This window comes from Ursus americanus, chromosome 6 (genome assembly GCF_024610735.1).
Source record: "Ursus americanus isolate L20-20 chromosome 6, mUrsAme1.1.p, whole genome shotgun sequence".
NCBI classification, from domain to species: domain Eukaryota; kingdom Metazoa; phylum Chordata; class Mammalia; order Carnivora; family Ursidae; genus Ursus; species Ursus americanus.
The window spans coordinates 56,503,139-56,528,063 of NC_142132.1; the positions used below are offsets into that span (position 1 = coordinate 56,503,139).

Genomic DNA, 24,925 nt, shown 5'->3' on the forward strand with positions numbered 1-24,925 from the left:
GAACCAAACCTGGTCATCAACCAGTGATCCTTCTCACGTCCTGTTTTATTTCCTGCATAGTATAAGTCACTATTTTAATTGATCTTGTTTGTTTGCATGTTTCTTGTCTGTTTCCCTCCATCAGAATGTAAGCTCCTTAAGAACTGACTGACTTACCACACCTTTTTCCACAATCACACTGGGACCAAATCAGGTTCTCAATAAATACTTGTGGAATGAATAAATTATCAAATGATTGAAAATTTGCTCTCCTACTCTATTTCCTTCTACTCTTATACTATTTAAAAAAATTATGAAATATTCTAAACACTCAGAAAAACACCCACAACTCAGATTTAACAAAGAGTTTCTAAGAGTTTCATTATATTGCTTCAAATTTTCTTCTATCTCTTAAAAAGAAAAAAGAAAAAGATAAAAATATACAGGAAATGGAGTAATGGCTAATTTGGGGAGTACGTAAAAATGGTCAGTCTTTGTCAACCCATAAAGCGAATGGTTCAAGTGCATTACTTACATAACCTCAAACTACAGATCCCAGGCAGCATTGCAGCGGTTTGGCACGTGGCCTATTCTTTTCTCTTTTGCAAACAGCCAATGAAAGGTAGAGTTTACAAAGGTCTAGGATGACATCTGGTGTATTGACTGTGGCCAGCCTTAAATCTGGTTATTGCCGTTTGAAACGTGCTGCTGAAAACCAGATCTAAAAGGGCTTTTCCGATTAATTCGCAGCTTATTCTGTCTCTTGTTTCAGAGGGAAGAGAAGCTGATTTAGTAATTGAAATGGATGCAATTCTAAGTTACAGGTCCGAAGACACTGAAGATTACTACATGCTACTCGGATGTGATGAACTATCTTCGGTAAGACAGTGGATAATGCTCTTCTTTTCAAGTTTTTATTGAAGGTTGTAATGTTGAACTTTTAGTCACATTGCCTAAAAACCTAATCTTATGTTTGTTGAAAGCACATTTGGCTTAGAGAAAGTTAAGGATTTAAATCTTGGGTCTTTACTTGGGGAGTGTCCTTTTGCGATTTTATAGATGTTTCTGACTGAATGAATGTGTTCTGGCACATGCCATAGGCTGTATTTCAAATACACTAAAAATATGTATTTGAAATTTTATTGTAATGCTTTTGGCCGTGTTTCACAGAATACATAAGCTATATCTTATTACAGTAATTTATAATAAAATTGAGATGAAATGTAATTTTCTGGTAATTAGTGTTTTTAAAATGTTTAATTAAAATATGTACTTTTATATGAGCAGTTAAATTATATAAACCAAGAAACATCCTTTTATGTTAACATTTTAAATTATGTGAGAGAAATTACTTAAAAGGGTGGCTTCTGAAACAAAATGTGTGAAAACTCTGTCTTTAAAGGGCCACGTAGACAACGATGAAGGTTGTAGAAGTTTTTTAAATTATGGAAAACTCTTTTATAATTCTACTTCCCAAAGGTAACACTATTAATGTTTGGTTTATTTATCTTGTCTTTTTCCTATATATATATATTTTAGAGACATGTTTGGGAAGATATTATATATTTACTTGTTGATTCCTGCTTTTTACCCACTTAAGGATTTCTCCATGCTGTTAAACACTCCTCATGCATATTTTAACATTGCACATTTCATTTGATTATTGTATCACAATTGATTATTCCCTTATTGTTAAATATTTCATTTATTCCTAGTTTTTCAATGTTTTAAATACTACTGAAATGAATAGGAAGTATATTTCAATTCTATTATTAAATATATTTTATATAATAATTATTAAAATGTTTGATTTTATTACTAAAACAGCTATTAATATTAAAATATTTTAAAGCAAAATATTTTTCTATTTATCTTTGTTTCATAAGGCTGGAGTTTAGTGACAAAATGTGCTTAATTTTGTTTGGAAAATAGAATGTGACATTGAACATAAAGGATTAAAACCTCTATCTTCATCACACTGAGAAAGTTATCTTAAGTATCTTGTGGTTAATCACACACACACACACACACACACACACACACATGCACACACCATGTTATAATACTCCTTTAGTTGTATATTTCTCCTTTAGGATAATACGTTACTCTTGTTTACTTTGGTGGTGATTTACTTATAGCAATTGAGAAAGCTTATTGACATTTTTACCATCTGTGATATGAATTATACTATTGCCAAATAATTTTTGAAGGAGCTTTTTAAAATCACAGGAACACAATTTAACTTGAAAAGCTTCACAATTTGGATTAAAAAAATATTGTCATGCTAAGTTATAAAGTAAAGGTCATTATATCCCCATAATAAATCTCTAGGCCCTTTTAGTCAGTGTTTTATAGTTACGTTATTGTTTCCTCAGACTACAAAGAAGGAGAAGGAGGATAAGTTTTGAATAGACTAAAAAAAATGATCCATCCTATTTTTTATTAATAATGTTTATAACAGTCTCTTTCATTATAGCCAGCAATTTTGTTACCAGTTATAGTCATACTTCCCTGTATGTACTGTGGCATAGATTAGAAGGAGAATAAAAGCATTGTCTTGCCATTCTTTCTTTACTGGTACTGTTAGTGACGTAGCATGTTGAGATTACAATATTTATTTAAAATGAAATGATCTGTCACAATTTTGTCAATTCTTTTTATATGTATCTTTCCCCTCTTTTCGTATATATCTTTCCCATTTAAAAAAATACATGTATTTTTTTATTTGTAAGTAATCTCCACACCTAGTGTGGGGCTTGAATTCACAATCCCAGGATCAAGAGTCACATGCTCTACCGACTGAGCCAGCAAGGCACCCCTAAAAATATTTTAATTCAATTTTTTTGGTATTTAGTGTGACGTTTCCTTTACTTGATTTGTATTGGACGGATTTCTTTTACTTCAAATCTTCCTTGATTTGATGCTTTAAAAAGTCGACCAGAACTGTTCATACTCAAAAGCAATTTAATATTTTGATTCTATTTATAACAACTGTGTTGACACACACACACATATAATTCTTTTGCTTTAGTATATAGTTCTTACAATTTAAAGCTTCTGTTGAAAATTTCAAAGCAACTTAATATTTTGATTCTATTTATAACAACTGTGTTGACACACACACACACATATAATTCTTTTGCTTTAGTATATAGTTCTTACAGTTTAAAGCTTCTGTTGAAAATTAATGAAATGACATACATAAACCCCGGGAGGATTTCCACACTGTTGAGGAGAAAACAGCACACCCTCATTTCAAAAACACTTACTGAAGGTTGATTCCAAGTTAGTCAGCTTTTTTATCTTGAATCAGATTTTACATAAAAGACACATGTTATGAAATCTTCTAAAGTCCTTATTAATGCATACACCACACCCTAGTGGTATGAGGCATCCTCTCTGGTTTATATCTTACTTGATTTTTTTTAATATTTGGTCACCATTTCAATAGTATTGATAAGAAGGCATCCTGATTTCAAGAATTCACAGACTTGAAAATTGAGCATAAACTTGATAAATGGAGACAGCTATTTTTTGTTTCTAGTTCTTTCTTATTGACTTCTGACCACCTGGGTTTAAATCTTACCATTTACTAGCTATGTGACCTTGGGAAATGGTTTAACTTTTCTATGTCTTTGTTTCCTAATCTGCGAATGAGGGTAATAATAGTACCCAACTCATAGAGTTGTGTGGGGATTAAATAAGACATGTTGAATAAAGTGCTTAGAACAGTGCCTGGCACAAACATGGGCTTGTTTTGGCCTCACAGTAATACTGTACACTTGGAACTTTGTAAATTTAGACTACTCCATAATTGACATTACTTTTTAAAATATTTTATTTTGAAAATTATTTTCCTTTTTTTTTTTTTTTTTTGAGTAAGTTCTATGCCCAACCTGGGGGCTTGAACTTATGACCCCAAGATCAAAAGTCATATGCTCTACCAACTGAGCCAGTCGGTTGCCCCAAAATGATCTTTTTTTAAAAAAAGATTTTATTTATTTATTTTTTTTTTAAGATTTTATTTATTTATTCGACAGAGATAGAGACAGCCAGCGAGAGAGGGAACACAAGCAGGGGGAGTGGGAGAGGAAGAAGCAGGCCCATAGCGGAAGAGCCTGATGTGGGGCTCGATCCCACAATGCCGGGATCACGCCCTGAGCCGAAGGCAGACGCTTAACTGCTGTGCCACCCAGGCGCCCCCAAAAAGATTTTATTTTTAAGTAATATCTACACACAATGTGGGAGAGTCCCATGCTCCACTGACTGAACCAGCCAGGCACCCTCTGAAATGATTTTTTCTTTTTTAAAGTTTTTCTTTATTTTTTTTAATGATTTTATTTATTTATTTGTCAGAGAGAGAGAGTTCAAGCAGGGAGAGCAGCAGGCAGAGGGAGAAGCAGCCCCCCGCCCCCCCCCCCCCCCCCGCAGGGAGCCTGATATGGGTCTTGATCCCAGGACTCTGGGATCATGACCTGAGCCAAGAGGCAGATTCTTAACAGACTGAGCCACCCAGGCGTCCCAGGACACAAAACTTAAGGAGGCACTAACTCTCAGAGTTGTGCAAGTACAGAAACCTGAGAGAGAGAGAGTACCTCCTTAAACCTAGGCATCCTGCTTGTCTCACCCTGGTGCTGGCCCTGAGATAGCAAACATTTTACTTTATTTTAATTTTAATTTTAATTTTATTTTATTTATTTATTCATTTATTTATATTTTATTTTTTAAAAAGTAGGCTCCATGCCCAGTGTGGAGCCCAATGCAAGGCTTGAACTCATGACCCCGAGATCAAGACTCAAACAGAGATGAAGAGAATGATTCCCAACTGACTGAGCCACCCAGACATCTGCCACCCCTTTTTTTTGAGCTAGCAAACATTTTAGATTTTGCAGGACTTATGATCTCTGTCACGGCTATTCAGCTCTGCCAGTGCAAGAAAGTAGCCATAGATCATATGTGAGATGAATGACGATGGCTATCTTCCAATAAAATTTTATTTAAAAAACAGGTGTCAGGCCAGATTTGGCCTTTGGGCCAGAGTTAGTCAACCTCTAATCTAAAGGATAATTCTCATTCTAACTTTATCAGTTTTTCTACTAATGTCCTTTTTCTCTTCCAAGATCCAAGCCAGAATTCTTTATTACACTTAGTTGTCTTGTTCCCTTAGTTTCCTCCACAGTGACAATTTCTCACACCTTCCTTGTTTCTCATGACCTGGACACTTTGAAAAGTAATGGTCAGTTATTTTATAGAATGTCCCTCAATTTTGGTTTGTTTCAGATTTTCTCTTGATTCGACTGAGGTTATGTGTTTTTGGAAAGAACACAGCTGAAGTGATATTGTACATTTTTTAGTATATCACTTCAGGGCTACATGCTGCTGCTAAGTCTTACTGACCTGAGCACATAGTTAAGGCGCTGTCTGTCAGGTTTCTTCTGCCAGGTTTTTGCATTGTAGAGTGACTAGTTTCGCTTGTGTAATTAACAAATATTTTTGGTGAAGATTCTTTGAGCCTATAGTGTGTCTCAGACTTTCACCCATTGATTTTAGCATCCTTTGGTGGATCTTGCCTATAACAGTTATTACTATGGTGTTTGTCTAATGGTGACTTTCTATTTTCCTCATTCATTTTATGTTTATTACTCAGAATTCTTCCATAAAGAAAAGTTATCCTTTCTGCCATATTTATTTATTTATTTAACTATTTCTGTCACTATGGATTAATAGTTATTGCATTTTATGGATTATAACACAATACTACCATTATTTATTTTGTGGCTCAAATTATTTCTCTGGCTCATGTTTTAATTATCATTTGATTAGAATGATGGAGGATCACCTCATGGGATTTATTTCAGGGATATTGTTAACATTTGGAGTTTTATGGGAAAAATCCAGTTTCATGATTCAATTCAATTGAATGAATTGAAATGATGGATACTAATTTTTTTCTTTTAAAATGTTTTTATTATGAAAAATACAAAAAATACAAAAGTAGAATAGAAACAATGAGTCTTCACAGATACTCAGCTCAGTTACCAATGGATACTAATTAACTCACTTATTGAAATGGGTCTTCTCTTTTCCATAGCATATCAGTTTCCGTTACTATACTCAGTTCATTCTTTTAATGAATAAATCACAATTTCCAGAAGGCTCCTATTATGTTATAATCATGTTATTTAAAGCACATCTGTCAGTCAATAATCAAGTATTTATTCAACACTTGCAGTCGGGCCAGTACTGGAAGTGGTGGGTAAAACAAAACAAAACAAAACAAAAAGGTGAGAAATAGTGCACGTGTATAAGAAACTTGGCATCCAGCTGAGAAGCCAATAATACAAAGGAAACAATTTGAGAAAAAATAAGTGCTGGGCTATGTGGTACTATTCATAAGTGCAACAAGAATTAAAAGAAGAATATCTGAAAAGATTTCAGAGGAGAGATGAGGCTTGACATGATCTTACTAGGTCAAAATTTAGACACATGGAAGGAGAGACAGAGGGCATTTTTGTGGCCAGGGAAATTTGGAGAAGATCCATCCTAGTGGGAGCCAGATTAGTGCCTATGGCACAACAGAGTATTTCCTGACACAAATCAAAATGTTGTGCTAATAGGCTATGGAAAAGATAAGCTTTTAAGTTTTAAAACTTAATTTCTAAAACAAATATATTTTCAATAAGGAAATGTGGAGTATGAAGACACAATGGAGAAAAAAGTTAACTTAATGCTTAAAATCTGGGAGTATGACATGTGCATGTGTGCACATATGCTGTATTTATTTCTTTTTAAGATCTTATTATTATTATTATTATTTTCTTGGAGAGAGTGGAGGGGCAGGGGCAAAGAGAGAGGGAGAGAGGAACTCAAGCAGACTCCACACTGAGCATGGACCCCAAGGTGAGGCTTGATCTCATGACCCCGAGATCATGACCTGAGCAGAAACCAAGAGTCAGATGCTTAACTGACTGAGCCACTCTGATGCCCCTATTTATGTGTTATGTAAGTACATGCACATATGTGTAAATATATTTCTTAAAGATTTATTTATTAATTTGAGAGAGAGAGAGAGAGCATGCGCATGAGTAGGGGGAGAAGCAGAGGGAGAGGGAGAGAGAAGCAGACTCCCTGCTAAGCAAGGGGACCGATGTGGGGTGGGGAGCTCAATCCCACCACCCTGAGATCAGGACCTGAGCTGAAATCAAGAGCTGGATGCTTAATTGACCGAGCCGCCTAGGTGCCCCATGTGTAAATATTTGTAAGTGCATTTCCATATGTATTTAGGGTCAGACTACCTTCCTTCAAATCCTGGCTCTGCCACTAGGTGTGTGGCCTTGGGGCAATTACTTAACTTTTCTATTTCTTGGTTTCCTAATCTGTAAAATGGGAAAAATAATGGTACCCACCTCACAGAGATCATGACCCGAGCAGAAACCAAAAGTCAGATGCTTAACTGACTAAGTTACTCAGGCACCCCTATTTATGTGTTATGTAAGTACACGCACATATGTGTAAATATATTTTTTAAAGACTTATATTTATTAATTTGAGAGTTGTGGGAATTAAATGAGATGTTACATGCATAGTGCTTACAGCAATGCCTGGCATATGGTAATTCTCAATAATCTTAGCTATGGGGTGCCTGGCTGGCTCAGTTGGTGGTTAAGTGTTTGCCTTTGGCTCAGGTCATGATCCCAGGGTTCTGGGTTCAAGCCCTGTGTTGGGCTCCTTGCTCAGGAGGGAGCTGCTTCTCCCTCTGCCTGCCGCTCCCCCTGTTTGTGCTTTCTCGCTCTCTCTCTCTCTGTGTCAAATAAATAAATAAAATCTTTAAAAAAAATCTTAGCTATTATTATTATTGTTATTATCTATATACGCATATACATATATATATATTACATAATCCCTTTTAAGGTAAAACATTATGGTTTTATGCTGCATATAATGTTTTGTAGTTTACATTTCCTCATAGAAATACATTACATAATTTTTCTCAGATTAATGAAAGTCTTCTACTATAAGATGATTTTTTAATGACTGCTAAATATCTCAGCCTATAGCAATATTTCAATTAACTTTAATATCTTATTACTGGACACATATGTTTTTGTTTAAAATTTATATTTTGTCCATTGAACCTTCTTTTAACTAAATAATTTTCCCACATCTGACTATCTCCTTAGGCAAATTTCTAGAATTGGAATTGTTACATCAAAGAGTGAAAAAATTATAGGCTTTTCATATATATATAAAATTCTATCACTCTTTGATATATATGTATACACACATACATACACACATACCTAGATATTTCCAGGAAATTTGCATCCTCACTGGGAGAGCATGAAAATGTTCTCTTCTTTGCATCCTCAATGACACTGTTCATTATCATGCCTTGGATGTTTTTGATTTATTTGATTTTGAGTAAAGTCGAGCATTTGTTTGTATGCTTATTGGCCAGCATAATAGGCAGTTTTCCAGACCATTGAACATTGGATCAGAAAGGTAGGGTTCAGTGGACCTTGACATGAGGGCCTCACTTGTCCATGGGCTGCAGTTGGCACAGGCACATGGGATGGGGATGCCAGGAGATAAAGAGAACATTCTCAAGACAAACTAACCCACCTTATTAGTTAGTTTGTCCAGAACCAGCCCTGCATAGGTAGCTTGTGACAAATTTTGTGACACTAAAACTATAAAGAGTAATGAAAGACAGATATGGAGTATTATTAATTTTTTAAAATACAAAATTATCAAAGTAAAGAAAATATAAAGAAGAAACTAAAAGTCACATACATTAGCACTATTGAAAATGAACCATTTTGATACGTTTGCTTCCATGGGCTAATACTAGAATGTTTCCTAATGGGATAGGAATGAAAAATAAAATAATAACAAAAACCTCCAAATATTCTAACTTTGATAGCTATGTATGATTTTATCTATTTATCTTATTAAAATCTTCATATATATATATATATATATACACACACACACACATAAATATGTGTATAAGTGTGTAAAAAATGTGTCTTGAAGGGTGTAACCTGTTATCCTGGGGATGAGGAGTAAAGGGGCTTTTACTTGGGGTCTGTATTGATATAAACTTTTTCAGAGAGAGTGTGAATGTTCATAAGTCACCTAATTAAAAATGCTTACTACTATTAGAATCTTTAGAATTTTAATATTTTAAAATTTAAAAACAAGTCTCATACTCATTTTTCTTTCTTATAGAAGCAGTTTATGGTGACTGATGGTTAAAGGGAACACCCAGGAAGAGGAAACACAATTAATTACAGTTCTTAACAGGAAGTCAATCCCTTCCTGTTATTCCAAGGGATTCTCAGTAGATGCTTAATACGGAAAAGAATAGTTATTAGTCTGGGCACTTAATGCATATGCTTATCTAATACAGCCTGGGTTTATAAATGTGAAGAAATTTTTTTGAGACTTGATTAAGAATGACACAGAGCTGATAAATTTATGTTTTTTCCATGAGTCTTACTGCAATATTGAGCAGAGCTGCTTGAGAATTCATTCCTCAAACAAGATGTAATTTGCTGTCATTAATTAGTGGATAGTAAACATGGAACTTGGTAATAGGTCCCTAAGCCTGAAGAATTCGGCCATATAAACCAGTAGTTAAGATTATTGGATTTGGAGTCCAATTGCTTAGTTAACAAAAAATTCAGCTTTTTTTGGTAACTAGCTAAATGATTTCAGACAAGTTATTTAACCACCGACCTTTGGTTTTAGCTATTATTATTGAGGTCTTACTATGATCAGGCTTTGTGTTAAATGCCCTATTTCTTTCAGCATGCAATGTAAAGATGAGGAAACCGAGGCACAGGGAAGTTAGGTCACTTACCTAAAGTCTCAGCAGAACTGGGATTTAAAACAAAGCAATCAGGGGAGCCTGGGTGGCTCAGTCACTTAAACATCTGTCTTCCACTGGGGTCATGATCATGGGGTCCTGGGATGGAGCCTGCATCAAGCCCCGTATTGAGCCCCTCATGGAGCCCCTCTTGGAGCCCCTCACCAAGCTCTGTATTGGGCTCCCCGCTTGGGGGGCAGTCTGCTTCTCCCTCCCCCTCTGCTCCTCCCCTCCTCTTGTGTTCTCTCTCTTCCTCTCTCTCTCTCAAATAAATAAATAAATAAATAAATAAATAAATAAATAAATAAAGTCTTTAAAAAAACAAAAAACAAAACAAAAAAAACCCCGCTGAGCCACATAACCACCGTTGCCTCCTGCTGCTGTCATTGGAATTACAATTAACAAAGACAAGTCTTGATGGTTCAGGATAACAAGGATTAGAGGGCTGAGTGAAAGTAAATCACATCAAAATGCCTCTCAAGCTTCAGGTTAGTTTGGGCAGAAATTTCTCTTTTCCCAATCAAAGTCTCTAGGCACACTGTTAGTTAGTAACAAAATTAACAGGCTTGAATTCTGTCCTTTTTAAAAAATTGTGAAAAAAAAATTTTTTTTTTTGCGAAATTCTTAATAAAGAAAAAAGGGGGCAAAGGCAGAAAGAGGGAACTTTATAATGGATAATTTATAAACTAGACGGTCATCCTTGAATAATGAATGATGACGAAGCATCTTTTGAAGAACTCAGATGATGAAAAAAATGAATTCAGATGAGTGAACACATCTAAATTTATGTATTCTTAGGATAAACCTACCTATTTTTGACATTTAAATGTATTAGGCTCACAGGTGTCTTGGGCCATCATCTAAATGCAGTAGCAAGTTCAATTGTCTTCACAGACTACTTTTTGGGTAGAAGTTTTTATTGGAGGCTTTCTCAGTTTCATTATAGAGGAAATTATTTCTTGGAGTAAAAAGTCAAAATATATATATAAGGATCAAAAGAAAAAGTTGGGTTGAGTACCGCTGTTTTGAGAAAGAATGACGCCCATCTTCTTCCGTGATGCCATTTAAGTTGGATTCCTCATTTTAAACGTTGATTTTTATTTTAGGTTGAACAAATCATGGCAGAATTTAAAGTCAGAGCCTTGGAATGTCACCCTGACAAGCATCCTGAAAACTCCAAAGCTGGTAAATATTTAATAATGCCTGTTTCCCACAAAAATGAATAACATCTAGAACTAAAAAGCTATTGAATAGTAACTTAATTTCCTTTTGTATGTTGTTCTCACACTTACTCTTTCATTCAATGCCCAAGAATGTTTTTGCATATGGGGTGGTAGGAGGGGAGGGAAATGTGTAGGGTTTTTTCTTCAACAGTATTGAACTTCCATTTTTCATTAGCTTAATGTGCTGCTTCCTGGTTTAAAATTTGTCCATTTAATGCTTTATTTCACTAGCTCTTGAGTGTTAACATGTCTTAAGTATGTTTGTGACCAGGTGATTGTCTTGATGAGAACCTTGCTGTGTTTTCTTCATTCTGGGGAACTGAATATACCTCTAGAACATATGATAATATATTCATACATCTGTTTTTTCTTTATCATAATTTAAGTTCCATTATCATAAATTTTGACTTAAGTGCTTATGCGTATATTAGCTTGAAAAAATACAAACAAGCCAATTACCCTTCCTTGACCGGTCTCCCTCCTGCTCCTCTTCTGTCTCTCTTTCGTTTTAGAGCCAAACTTCCTGAAAAAGGAGTTCACAATTCATATCTCTACTTTCCTTTGCCAATTTTCAATTTATCCCAGTCTGACTTCCTGCTTGCCTTTATTGGAAATGACTCTTGTAAATAGCCACCAAGAACTTCCTGGCTGCCAAATCCAATGGTTACTTTTTAACTCTTACCTTCCTTGTGTTTGCTTCAGAAATGGGCACTGTTGACCCTGTCTCCTTGAAACACTCTTTTCTCTTAGATACTAAGATACACACTCATGCTTTTCCTCCAGCCTCTTGGGCTGCTCTTTCTGTCTCTGTTGTGACGCCTTCTCTTCTGCCCTAAGGTTCCCTCCCAAACTCTCTTCTAGGCTTACTCCCCACTTTCTCTCTGGAGTCTTGTCCAAATCTGTGGTTTCAATTATCTGCTTTTTGTTGATGGCTCTCAAATCAGTCCTTATCTCGATTCTCATTCCCTATCTTTGGACTCTAGTTTTGACAGCTTCTTAGAAATCTCCGTTAGGAGACATTTCAAAGTCACCCCATCAGAAACTGAACTCATTGTTTTCCTCTCATCCTCTCTAAAATCTTGCTCATTTTTCTGTGTTTCCTCGTCTTAATAGATGGCACCACCATCCGTTTAGTTGGTCAAGCAGAAACTTATCTCCGTCCTCTCCCCTATGTTTATTTTTTAAAATTTTTAATTATTTTTTAATTTAATTTAATTTAATTTAATTTAATTTAATTTTTAAAAAAGATTTTATTTATTTGACAGAGAGAGACAGCCAGAGAGAGAGAGAACACAAGCAGGGGGAGTGGGAGAGGAAGAAGCAGGCTCCTAGCCGAGAAGCCTGATGTGGGGCTCGATCCCAGAACGCTGGGATCAGGCCCTGAGCCAAAGGCAGCCGCTTAACGACTGAGCCACCCAGGCGCCCCTATTTTTTAAAGATTGTATTTATTTATTTGACAGAGAGAAAGAGAGACAGAGAGAGAGAGAACACAAGCAGGGGGAGTGGGAGAGGGAGAAGCAGGCTTCCCGCTGAGCGGGGGAGCCCAACTTGGGGCTCGATCCCAGGACACTGGGATCATGACCTGAGCTGAAGGCAGACACTTAAGGACTGAGCCACCCAGGGGCCCCTCCCCTATATTTATATTTGGTCAATTACCAGATGCTGGTGATTTACCCTCCACATTTCTCTCCTGGAGGTCATCTTCCCTCCATCTTCACAGCCCCTAGAGTAGTAAGTCACCATCATTTCGTGCCTGGATCCCCATAATACTCCTTTAATTGCTTCACACCACAGGTGGTGGATTTCTTTTTAATTATGAAAAAAAATTAATATGTACAATAAGGTATAAGAATACTATAGCAAATGCCCATATATGTACACGTAACTTAAAACTTTACCAATGCAGGGGCACCTGGGTGGCTCAGTTGGTTCAGCGTCTGACTCTTGGTTTAGGCTCAGGTCATGATCTCAGGGTCATGGAATCGAACCCTGTTTTGGGGTCTGTGCTTAGTGTGGAGCCTGCTTGGGATTCTCTCTTTCCTTCTCCCTCTGCCCCTCCCCACTTGCATGTGCGCACTTGCGTTCTCTCTTTCTAAAAAAACAAACAAGTAAACAAAAAATTTACCAATGCATTTGAAGACTTTTGTGTATTTCTACCCTGATTTTATCTTCAGCGTATGTAATCCTATCTTAAATTAGATGATTATATTTACTATATGTGCATACTATAGGTTTGTGTGCAGTGTGCATATGCATATGACTTTTCTATAAGGAAAATATTATGATTAAGACCTGTCTTAATCCGCATTGCACAAATGATAAAACCCAAACTCCTCTTCATTAAAAAAAATTTCCCTTATACTAAAGCTCTTTATTAATTTTCCCTAGAAATCATCAATCCCTTTGATTTCTGTAACCAGGTCATTTTCCAACATATAAAGTCATTTTTTTGTTAGACTTAACTATTACTTTTGCTCATTTGATTTTTACCCTTTTTATTAAGGCATGATTTGTTTAAGGCAATGGGAACAAATCGTAAGTATAAACTTGATACATTTGTGTCTATGTATAACCATTTTAACTATTGCTCAGAGGAAAATACAGAACATTTCCGGTACCCCAGAAGTCCCTTTTTACATCCTGTTTGAAGTCAGCATCCTTTCCCATTTTTGGATTTGTATTATCATTGATTACTTTTGTGTGGCTTTGAATTTCACGTAAATGGAATCATACAGTCCTCCTTTGAGTGTGGCTTCTTTTGCTTTACATTATGTCGTGATATTTGCCCATTTTGTACATGTAACAATAGTTCATTCTTTGTCATTGCTGGGCCTTTAGGTACAAGCCCCTTCATGTGCTCCCTGCCCCTCCCCATCTCTCCATTTTCATCTTCTGTCCACCACCATGCCCACTATTCCATGTTTCTGACTCATAGCACTGCCTTAGTTCCTTAATACGCCCTGTTTTCTACTCTTCAGACCTCAGATCTTTTTTTTTTTTAGAGAGAGAGAGCAGGTGGGGGTGGGGGGTGGGCGGGAGGGGCAGAGGGAGAGAGAATCTTAAGCAGGCTCCAGCCCAGGGCAGAGCCTGGTGTGGGATCCCATGACCCTGAGATCATGACCTGAGCAGAAATCAAGAGTTGGATGCTTAACCAACCACCTGAGCCACCCAGGTGCCCCTATACTTCAGACCTTTGTGCCTGCTGCTTCCTCTGTCTGGCTCCCTCTGAAGCCCGCACACCTCTCTGCTTTGCTTTGACTGGTTAGGTCACTCCTGCGTCAGGTTTCAGCTTAGCCATCACTTCCTCTGGGAAGTCATGTGTGCCCCACCCACTCAGAGCACCCTATACATCAGACAAAAAACTGTGTATCACACCATCTCCTTGTTGCCTGTTTGCTTGTCGGTCATACTGAAAGCTCAGTGAGACAGGCTTCATGCTATCTTGTTCACAGTAATACCCCCACACCTCACGTAGCACCTACCATGGAGGACGCTTACTTTGTGCAAATCATTTATTGAATGACTGAATGAATAAATTCATGAACATTTCTTTAGGAGACATATTCATTACCTCTTTTTGAACTAGAGTTACTACTGAGATTGATGTCCAGGGGCACCTGGGTGGCTCAGTGGGTTGAGCGACCAACTCTTGATTTTGGCTCAGGTTATGATCTCAGAGTCCTGGGATTGAGTTCGTGTGGGGTTCTGAGCTCAGGTGGGGAGTCTGCTTGAGGATTCTCTCTCTCCCTCTTCCTCAGCCCCTCCTCCAGCTCACAGTGTCTCTCTTGGATAAATAAATAAACCTTAAAAAAAAAAAAGATAGATGTCCTAACATAAAAGTATAAAAATTTAATAAACACTTAAAAACAACCACCACCCCAGGTTATGCTTTAACTAGGTTTTTTTTCCAGTAAAGCATGGCTTTGAGTTGTTTCTCTGTCCCTGGCAAACAATTTCTATTTGGGATACACGGTGCATCACTGTGCAATCATTGCCATTTCTGGTTACCATAGTGATGGGAGTTTTCACGTATGGGCTACCTTGAGGCTTCTTGTTCAGAGAAACACTGAACTGTAAATATTGTTTAAAATGAAAGGTACACAGACATCAATATCTTCCCCTGCCAGGCTTGCAGTTGATAGATGATTCAACCTGTGGGTAGAAATTGGTTTCAAATCTGTTTAAGCATCCATTTACTCAATTTGGATTGATATGACTTTCTGAAAATTTAAGTGGTTCTTTATACACTTGGAGAGGGATTAAGGGTACTGATAAAAATATTTTAAAATATTAAATGGGGCGCCTGTGTGGCTCAGTTGATTAAGTTTCCAGCTCTTGGTGTCAGCTCAGGTCATGATCTCAGGGTTAAGAGATTAAGCCTTTCATCGGGCTCTATGCTCAGCGGGGAGTCTGCTTGAGATTCTCGCCCTCTCCCTTTCCCTCTGCCCCTACCCCCGCTCCCACATGTGTGTGCACAACCTTTCTCTAATAAATAAATAAATCTTTAAAAAAATAAATAAAATATTAAAAATTCACCCAGATGCTGAATTTTAGTTTGGCAGAAATCCAGAATACATTAGGCAGATTTTGAAACATATTTCATCAAGGTGAAAGCTTATAGAGCAACTGCCTGTAGGAGAAATTAAACTTGTATATATACCTTTTTGGTCCATTAAGCGTAGTCTCAACCATTTCCACTGAAATTACTAATTTGTTAGCATGATGGAGTAGTAGATATGGAGTACAATCTTGTCTGTCTGGATTGCTCCTTGCTCCCACTGATGAGCTAGTTGACCTTGGGCACTCTCTTGAGCCTCAGCATTCTCATAGGAAAAATGGGTAGACTAGTAGTATATTGCTTCATGCATCTAATGTGAAGACTAAATGAGGTAGCTCGCATGCAGGAACAGCTCAATGAATGTTGACAGTTATGATTCAATGGACTTTCTTTTCTTGTTTTTATGCAGCATTCCAAGATTAATATTTTTTTTTAATATTAAAAGAAAGTGCACGTGCACTGGTGCACGAGAGCAGGGTGGGAGGGGCGAGGTAGAGAGAGAGTCTTAAGCAGGTTCCACACCCAGTGTGCTGTAGAAATTGTGTCACTGAGCACAAAACCTCCAGGCTGGTGCTCATGCCAGTCCTGTGTGTGTGTGTGACGGTGACTGTTTCAGGCCAATGCTTTTTTAACTTCCCTCTGACCCTGAAGAAAGGGATTTCAGACTAAATTAAAGATCTGCGAAATGGTATTTTTGTTATTGATTTGTAGGCTGGAAAGACATTTGGATATTTGAAGGAGAGCTCCTTGTCCTTGCTAACTGATATCTTTCCATGTCTCCACGCTTTCTCACTTTAAAAACTCCTTATTGCTTTTTCCCCTTTGAATAAAAATAACACACAGTAATAAGTAATGTTGAAAGTGAAAGTCTGCTTTTATCGCTTCCTGCCAGGGAACCACTATTAACAGTGGTATATTTTCCTCCAGATTTTTTTCAAAGTATGGTCTCTGACATCATATTTTTATTATTATTTTTCAAGTAATTGTAAGTGGCCTACATTTAAAAGGTGACTATAATAATACAAATTCAATTGTGAAATATGAATTTAAAATAACTTCTGTATGTTCAGAGTAGATGTAGGAGTTAAAACGGAATGTCTCTCAAAGGTCCCCATGTCATTTGCTCATATAAGCTTGTAAAATGAGATCTCTCTTCCCAGAACTGGTAAATGTTTATCTTGTGTGACTCATTTGATTAGCTGATATATTAAAGGACAAATATAAACCGAAACTCATTTTTATTAAATGTGGTGGCGAGGATGGAACAAGGAAAGGCCAGCTATCAGGAAAGATAATGGATCTTTCGCTTCTACATACCAATTGTTGTTGAGGGATTGACATCAGAATAACCCCAGGCAGGGTTCTTTCATTCTGCAGACTTTGGAAAACAGGCTAACAGTAATGTGCAAAGAGAGGGTGACTCAGAGAGAAATATGTAAATCTTTATAAACACTGCTGTAGTGGTAACTGGCATGTGCATCTGTGGTGATAATTTAATGAACTTTTTATTCCCCTTGGAAAAAGTGACATCTTATTTGTACAGTAGAATATTTAAATTGTCGTCAGTGGTAGGAAGGATTACTCACTGGAGCAAGCTGCTATGGCAAGGTGCTTTTTATTAGTTTGTTTATTTTCCCGTAATTTTAATAGCCCCATCTTTAGGGTCTTCCCATTAACCCACTAATTGCTAACTATCTCCAGCAGTGATATTAAATAGTTAATGGCCTATTAGGTGCTGTGCTGTCCAGGTTTGGGACAGGGGCCTGGAGGGACCCTGCTGTGGCAGGGAGCATCTGGCTGTTGGGGGAACACTTAAAGTTGTGGTGTTTGGAGGATGGGGGCTCAGGAATAGCAATTCTTTACCACCTGGGGTACAGAAGTATGTCAGTATTTTCAATACTGTCAGTATTGACTGTACATTTGCCTTAACACCTTTTGAGAGACTCTCAGTTACTTCCCATGGGTTTTTTTCCCCCATGCGTTTTTTAAAAAAAAGATTTATTTATTTATCTATTTTGAGAGAGAGAGAGAGGAGCAGGTGAGCGGAGGGAGGGGCAATGGGAGAGGGAGAGAGAGAGAATCTCAAGCAGATTTGCAGTGAGTGTGGAGCCCAGTGCAGAGCTAGACCCCACGACCCTGCGATCATGACCTGAGTAGAAATCAAGAGTCGGAAGTTTAACCGACTTAGCCACCCAGGTGCACCCCCCATGGGGTATTTTTAAACACTATCAGGGCAATTTAAATTCGTTTTCCCATTGTTAGTATTAAAATAGTCCTAAATCACAAAATGTTTTAATGATAAGTGTCATTTCTTTGGTGGTTGGAGCTCAGGGAATAGCACCATATAATATCTTTCTCACAGTCAAAATAGGAAGCACTCACTCATTGGTTTATTGAACAAATACTTTTTGAGTACCTGCTGTGCTGTTTCAGTGCAAAGGACACAGCAGAGAACGAAACAGATAAAGTCTGTTTCCACAGTTTGTATAGTGTGTAGGGGAGACAGATCATAAACAAAATCTACATAATGGCTGGGGCAAGTAGTATAAAGAAAAGTAATGTAGGGCAAGGGAGATAAAGGCGTGGGGCTGGTGGGCAGTCATTTTATATAGCATAGTCAGGGAAGACCCCCTCTACAAGACAGTATCTGAGATGACATCTGAAGGATTTAAGCCATATGAGTGCTTGGTGTAAAAGTGTTCTTTGTAGAAGGGATAGTAAGTGCCAAGGTCCTGGGGCTGGAGTGTGCTTGGTGTACTCGAGATGCATCAGGGACGTTCCTATGGCTGTAGCAAGGGGAGATGGGGAGAATAGAAGAAAATGAGGTCAGAGAAGGAAGAGATGGTAGAGGGCAAGCAGAGCATATCAGACCTATGCCATGCCACTGATGGTAAGAATTTTTAATTTTACTTTAAGAGAATTGGGAAGTCATTAAAAGTCATGTTGAGCAAAGGAGTGGTAGTATGCCACTTATTTTTCAAAAGATCTGTCTGACTGCTGTGTAGAAAACAGATTGAGGCAAAGGCAGGGAGATCAGCTGAGAAGCTAGTGTAATACTCCAACCAAGAGAACACGGTGGCTTGAACCAGACTGGGCGTGGTGGAAGTGGCAGCAAGGGGGCAGATCTTAGATATATTTTAAAAGTAGAGCCAATAGGATTTGCTAAGGGATTAGAAGTGAGATGTGAGAGAAAAAGTCAAGGATGATCCAAGTGTATAGGAAAGTAATGGAATCTTTTCTGACTCCGCAAGCAGAACAAGTACTGCCTCTATGTTTCTGTCACATTATATTTGAAATGATTTGCTTATATGTCTGCTTCCTTACTAGACTCTGAGCTTCTCAAGGGCACAACTTGGAACTTATTGGTGAATGATGACATTTTATTATCTCTGGAGGTGGAGGAGAAAGTGGGGATTGGAGGATAGCATCCATGGCAGGGAAATGGAAGGGACAAAAAGGCAGTCAGTGGAGAGCACCAGCTGGGGAGCCGGCCAGCTTGGGTTTGGTTTGTGGCTCCATGACTTGAAGTTTTGGGACTTTGGATAAGTTACATCAACTCCTGCAGCCTTAGGTTCTGTAAAATGGGAATAATAATAATAATAATAATAATAATAATAATAATAATTCCACCTTATAAAGTTGTTGTGAAAAAGAAAGAAACCCTGTACTTATTAGCAATTATTTCCCATTGCCCCCTGCCCAGCCCCTGGTAGCCATGAATCTACTTACCCTCTCTTCAGATTTGTCTGTTTTTTTAAAAAGATTTTATTTATTTATTTGAGATAGAGAGAGAGAGCATGAGCTGGGTGGGGAGGGGCAGAGGGACAGGGAGAAGCAGGCTCCCCACTGATCAGGGAGCCCGATGCAAGGCTCAATCCCAGGACCCTGACATCATGACCTGAGCCGAAGGCAGATGCTTAACTGACTGGCCACCCAGGCGCCCCTCATCTATTTTTTTCTTATAGATGTATTTATTTATTTTAGAGAGGGGGTAGGGGTAGAGGGAGAGTGAGACAGAGAGAATCTCAAGCAGTCTCTCCACTGAGCTCAGAGCCTGACTCAGGGCTTGATCCCACAACCCTGAGATCATGACCTGAGCTGAAATTAAGAGTCAGATGCTTAACCAACTGAGTAACCCAGGCACCCCTTTTTTATTCTGGATATTTTATATCAGTGGAATCATACAATGTGTGACCTTTCCTGACTGGCTTCTTTCATTTAGCATAGTGTTTTCAAGGCTCATCCATTCTGTAGCATGTATCAGTACTTCATTTATTTTGTAGCTGAATGATAATTTCATTATATGTATATACCACATTTGTTCATCCAACTATCAGTTGATGGAAATTTGAGTTGTTTCCATTTTATGGCTACTATAAATAATGTTATTATGAACATTCATATACAAATTTTTGTGTGGACGTATGTTTTTAATCCTTCTGAGTGTATAGGGTTGGAATTCTTAGGTTATATGTCAACTCTATGTTCAATATTTTGAGGAACTGGTAAACTGTTTTTCAAAGCAGTACACTGTTTTACAATCCTACCTGCAATGCATGAAGCTTCACATTTCTCCACATCCTCACAAACAAATATTTGTTAATATTTGTATTTTTACTGTAGCCATTCTAGTGATTATGGAATGAATATATCTCACTGTGGTTTTAATTTGTATTTTCCCAATTACTAATGATAAACATTTTTGCATGTGCTTATTTCCCATTTATATATCTTCTTTGGAGAAACGTTTATTCAAATCCTTTACTAATTTTTAAATTAGTCTATTAGTCTTCTTATTGAGCTGTAAGAGTTCTCTATAATTATAGATAGAAATCCCTCACCACATCTATGATTTGAAAATATTTTCTTCCGTTCCATGGCTTGTCTTTTCATTTTGTTGATGATGTTCTTTGAAGCACAAAATATTCAGTCTTGATGAAGTACAATTTTCTGTTTTTTTTCTTTTGTTGCTTGTGCTTGTGCTTTTGGTGTCATATGTAAAGAGCTGTTGCCTAACCCAAAATCACAAAGATTTACTCCTATATATTTTCTCAGAGTTTTATAGTTTTAGCTTGTCCATATAGATCTATGATCCATTTTATCACTCCTTGGCATTTCGGTTAAGATCAAGTGTAGATCTATGGTCCATTTTGAATGATTATTTGTTTATGGTGTGAGGTAGGGATCCAACGTCTTTTTTTTTTTTTTTTTTTGAGTGGGCTCCACACCCAATGTGGAGCACAATGTGGGGCTTAAACTCATGACCTGAGCTGAGATTGGTTTTGGGATCAAGCCCCATGTTGGGCTCCATTCTCAGTGGGGAGTCTGCTTGAGATTCCCTCCCTCTTTCTTTGCCCTTCCCCCTTTCTTTCTCTCTCTCTCAAATAAATAAATACATCTTTGAAAAAAAAATACCTGAGCTGAGATCAAGAGTTGGACACTTAATTGACTGAGCCACCCAGGCACCCCCCAACTTCATACTGTTATATGTTGATATCCAGTTGTCTCAGCACCATTTGTTGAAAAGATGATTTTTAAAAAAGATTTTATTTATTTATTTGAGGGAGAGAGAACGAGCATATGAGGAGAGGAAGAGAAAGGGAGAGAATCCTAAGCAGACTCCATGCTAAGCCTGTGGAGCCTGATGCAGGGCTCGATCCCACAACCCTGAAATCATGACCTGAGATGAAACCAAGTCAGACACTCAACTGACTGAGCTACCCAGGTGCCCCAGAAAGATGATTTTTTCCTCCCAGTTGAATGGTCTTGGTACTCTTGTAGAAAACCAATTGACTTTGGGCACCTGGCTGGCTCAGTCTGCAGAGCATGCAACTCTTGCTCTCTGGGTTGTGAGTTTGAGCCCCACATTGGGTGTGGAGATTACTTAAAAATAAAATCTTAAAAAAAAAAAAGAAAGAAAACCAATTGTCTGTAAATTTGAGGTTTATTTTTGGACTCATAATATCCCATTTATTTATGTTTGCTCTAATGCTAGTACCGTACTGTTTTCATTACTGTAGCTTTGTAGAAAGTTTTAAATTGGGAAGTGTGAGTTCTTCCAACTTTGTTTTTCAAAATTGTTTTGACTATTCTGAGTCCCCTGCATCTACATACGGATTTTTAGGATCAACTTGTCAATTTCTGCAAAAAAAAAGGCACCTGGGATTTTGACAGAGATTGCATTAAATCTATAGAGCAGTTTGGAGAATATTACCATCTTAGCAATGTTAGGCCTTCTGATCCATGAACATGGATAACTATTTATTTAGATATTTAATTTCTTTCAAACTATTGTTTTATAGTTTTCAATATATAAGTCTTGCACTTCTTTTGTTAACATTTCTTTCTAAGTATTTTATTCTTTTTGACGTTATTGTAAATGGAATTCCTTCCCTGACTTCATTTTCAGATTGCTCATTGTTACTGTATAGAAACACAATTGATTTTTGTGTATTGTTCTATAGAAAGTTTGAAATTCATTGAGGAGCAGAAGAGATATTGAAAGTGTTTACAAAAGGGACACAGATGGTTTCTATTGTACGCCATCTGGTCAAATAGATCAGTGACAAAGCTACCATTTATCAACCACCTACCATGTTACTTCCTGTGCTTAAACCCTCCCAATAGCTTCTTACTGCTCTTACAACAAAAAACAGACCAGAATCCTTAGGCCTCTAAGGTCCTGGATGACTGGGCCCTTGTCTACTGTACAGCCCCATTCCTCGTTGTTCTTTCCCAGCCCTGTGTCCTCCTGCCAGATGGACATTTTCTACTTTCTCTAAATTACTATGCTCTTTTCTGCCTTAGAGTCTTCATTTACACTGTTCCTCTAGCCTGATCACTACTCTTCCTCACAACTACCACTAGAAAAGGTAGTTTTCTTCCTAGTAGACAAAACTGTAATTTTTTTGATGTTTACAAATGTCAATCCCACTAAATAGTTCATGTCTACTGTTCGCACCTGTGTCATCAGCACCTGGAATAGCACTTGGCACATCCCCAGAGCTCAGTAAAGGGAGTGGATAAACTGTGAACCAGGCACTTTACATACATGATCTCCTTTGTCCTTGTGATTCACTCTACACATGAGGAAATTAAAGTTTGAAGAGGTGAACTGGCCCAAGGTCACATAGCCAGTAAATAACAGACCTATTCCTGTGAGATCACTTTGCTTGGGAGTTTGAAATAACTCCTTCAAGAGAGCAGTGCTCATCTTTTGACTTGTTTTCCAGTGGAGACTTTTCAGAAACTGCAGAAGGCAAAGGATATTCTGACTAATACAGAGAGTCGTGCCCGCTATGACCACTGGCGAAGGAGCCAGATGTCGATGCCATTCCATCAGTGGGAAGCTTTGAGTGACTCGGTGAAAACGGTAGGTTTCTCTCTGGGATGAAGTGAATTCATGAAGCTCAGGCTGCCCATGGATTAGACTCACATAGTAGTTTTTTTTTTTTTTAAATAATAATTCTTTATTATATTATGTTAGTCACCATACAGTACATCCCTAGTTTTTGATGTAAAGTTCCACGATTCATTACTTGCATATAACACCCAGTGCATCATGCAATACATGCCCTCTTTAATACCCATCAGCAGCCTATCCCAATCCCCCACCCCTCTCCCCTCTGAAGCCCTCAGTTTGTTTCCCAGTAGACTCACATAGTAGTTTAAAAAGTCAACAGGCAATAGGAGGGAGAAGACCAAGAAGCTGGTAGAATCTGGATATATGAGTTATATTTGTGTGTCCACAAATCCTGTGAAGGGGAATTCAATGGATTAGTACCGGAAGAGCTGATGACTACAGCTGTCAGTCTCCTTGGCTGTTTGATTCAATATACACACTCCTCACTAGCATTTATTGTTTTATACATTCTGACAACGGTGCTTTTCAAGTTGCTCATATAATGCTGCTGAATTTTGAACCAAAGCAAATTCATCTCCTCCATCTTTTTAGTTCATATGGGCCTGTTTCCTCTCAAGGATTATAAATTCCATAAAAAACAGAGCCTGATTAATTAAAGAAAGCTGCAAATTACTTTAAATTTATTCATGTTACAAATTCTGGTAAAAGAGTCATTGGATTGAAGCAGAAAGACTTTTTAAACCATTGTGTTCTCTTTCTTCATGCTATTAAAAAAATTAAATATAAGAATAATCACTGTAATTAGTTATACACTTACTTTGTTCTTACATTGACCTTTATAAATATATATTTCAATATGTACAAATTATATATATTTATATATTATTAAATGTATTACATACAAATATGTATTAGGAGGGGAGGGGCATACAAATATGTATTAGGGAGAGAAAGAATCTTAGGCAGGCTACTTGCCCAGCGTGGAGCACAAAGTGGGGCTTGATCTCACAACCCTGAGATCATGACCTGAGCTGAAGTCAAGTCAGACACTTAACTGACTGAGTCACCCAGTCCCAACCTTTATATATCTTAGAGAAAATATGAGTTGGGCTCAGGTCATGATCTCAGAGTCCTGACATCCAGCCCTGCCACGAACCCTGAGCCCTGGGTGGAGCCCTGGGTTGAGCCCCCACATCAGACTCAGTGCTCAGTGGGGAGTCTGCTTCTCCCTCTCCTTCTGCCCCTCCCCCTGCTCATGCACACACTCTCTCTCTCAAATAAATAAAACCTTTAGAAAAAAGAGTTAATAGGAACACATTTTTGGTGAATTGATTGTTTGACAAATTGATTGCTTTTGGGAGGGCTTGTTGGGACTGCCAATTACCCTCACATGGGTCTATTTGTCTACTGATTGTTTCTGGGTTCCTGGGCTTGGTGAGGTGCCCTTGGGGTGAGTCCAGTTGGCTACAAACGACTGGGGAAGCTTCCTACTATACGCTTTTTGTTACACTTTCCCCAATCAGATGAGAAACAGTGCATAATTCAACACCTTCTGGGCCTGTGCAGAAGGCAGTCTGTCCTAATAGAGGAATTGAATGTTATCCAAAACCCGGTCAAAGATCACCCAGGCAAGTAAAAAATTCACTCATGTTGATCCAGAATAAAAACAATGAGTCAGTTTTGAATAGTTATTCAGCTGATCCATGGCTCACATGAGTCAATTGATCTTTTTCTATTTGTTTATTTTTTCTGTTTGTCTATTTAATGTTTACTGGCATGTAGGTACAATGTTTAAATTATTAAACAAGGTCCAGAATTTAATTTAATTAAATTACTTACTTAATTTATTGATTTTAAAGATTTTATCTATTTATTTGAGAGAGAGAGAGAATGCATGAACGGGGTGAGGGGAGAGGCAGAGGGAGAGGGAG

The 24,925-nt window shown here is 37.6% G+C and overlaps 1 protein-coding gene across 2 annotated transcripts in view; it reads left to right on the forward strand.

Annotated features, from left to right (window-relative positions):
• Positions 1–607: 607 nt before the first annotated feature.
• DNAJC12 (DnaJ heat shock protein family (Hsp40) member C12) overlaps positions 608–24,925 on the forward strand; it is a 39,304-nt gene continuing 14,986 nt past the window's right edge. Inside the window, exons 1-3 of one of the 2 annotated variants that reach the window (XM_045783484.2) lie at positions 608–858; positions 10,957–11,035; positions 22,864–23,003. In XM_045783484.2, coding sequence (XP_045639440.1) covers positions 781–858; positions 10,957–11,035; positions 22,864–23,003 — 297 coding nt within the window. In that variant the 5' untranslated portion in view covers positions 608–780. The remainder of the gene's footprint in view (positions 859–10,956; positions 11,036–22,863; positions 23,004–24,925) is intronic. The other variant, XM_045783483.2, reaches the window with a different exon arrangement.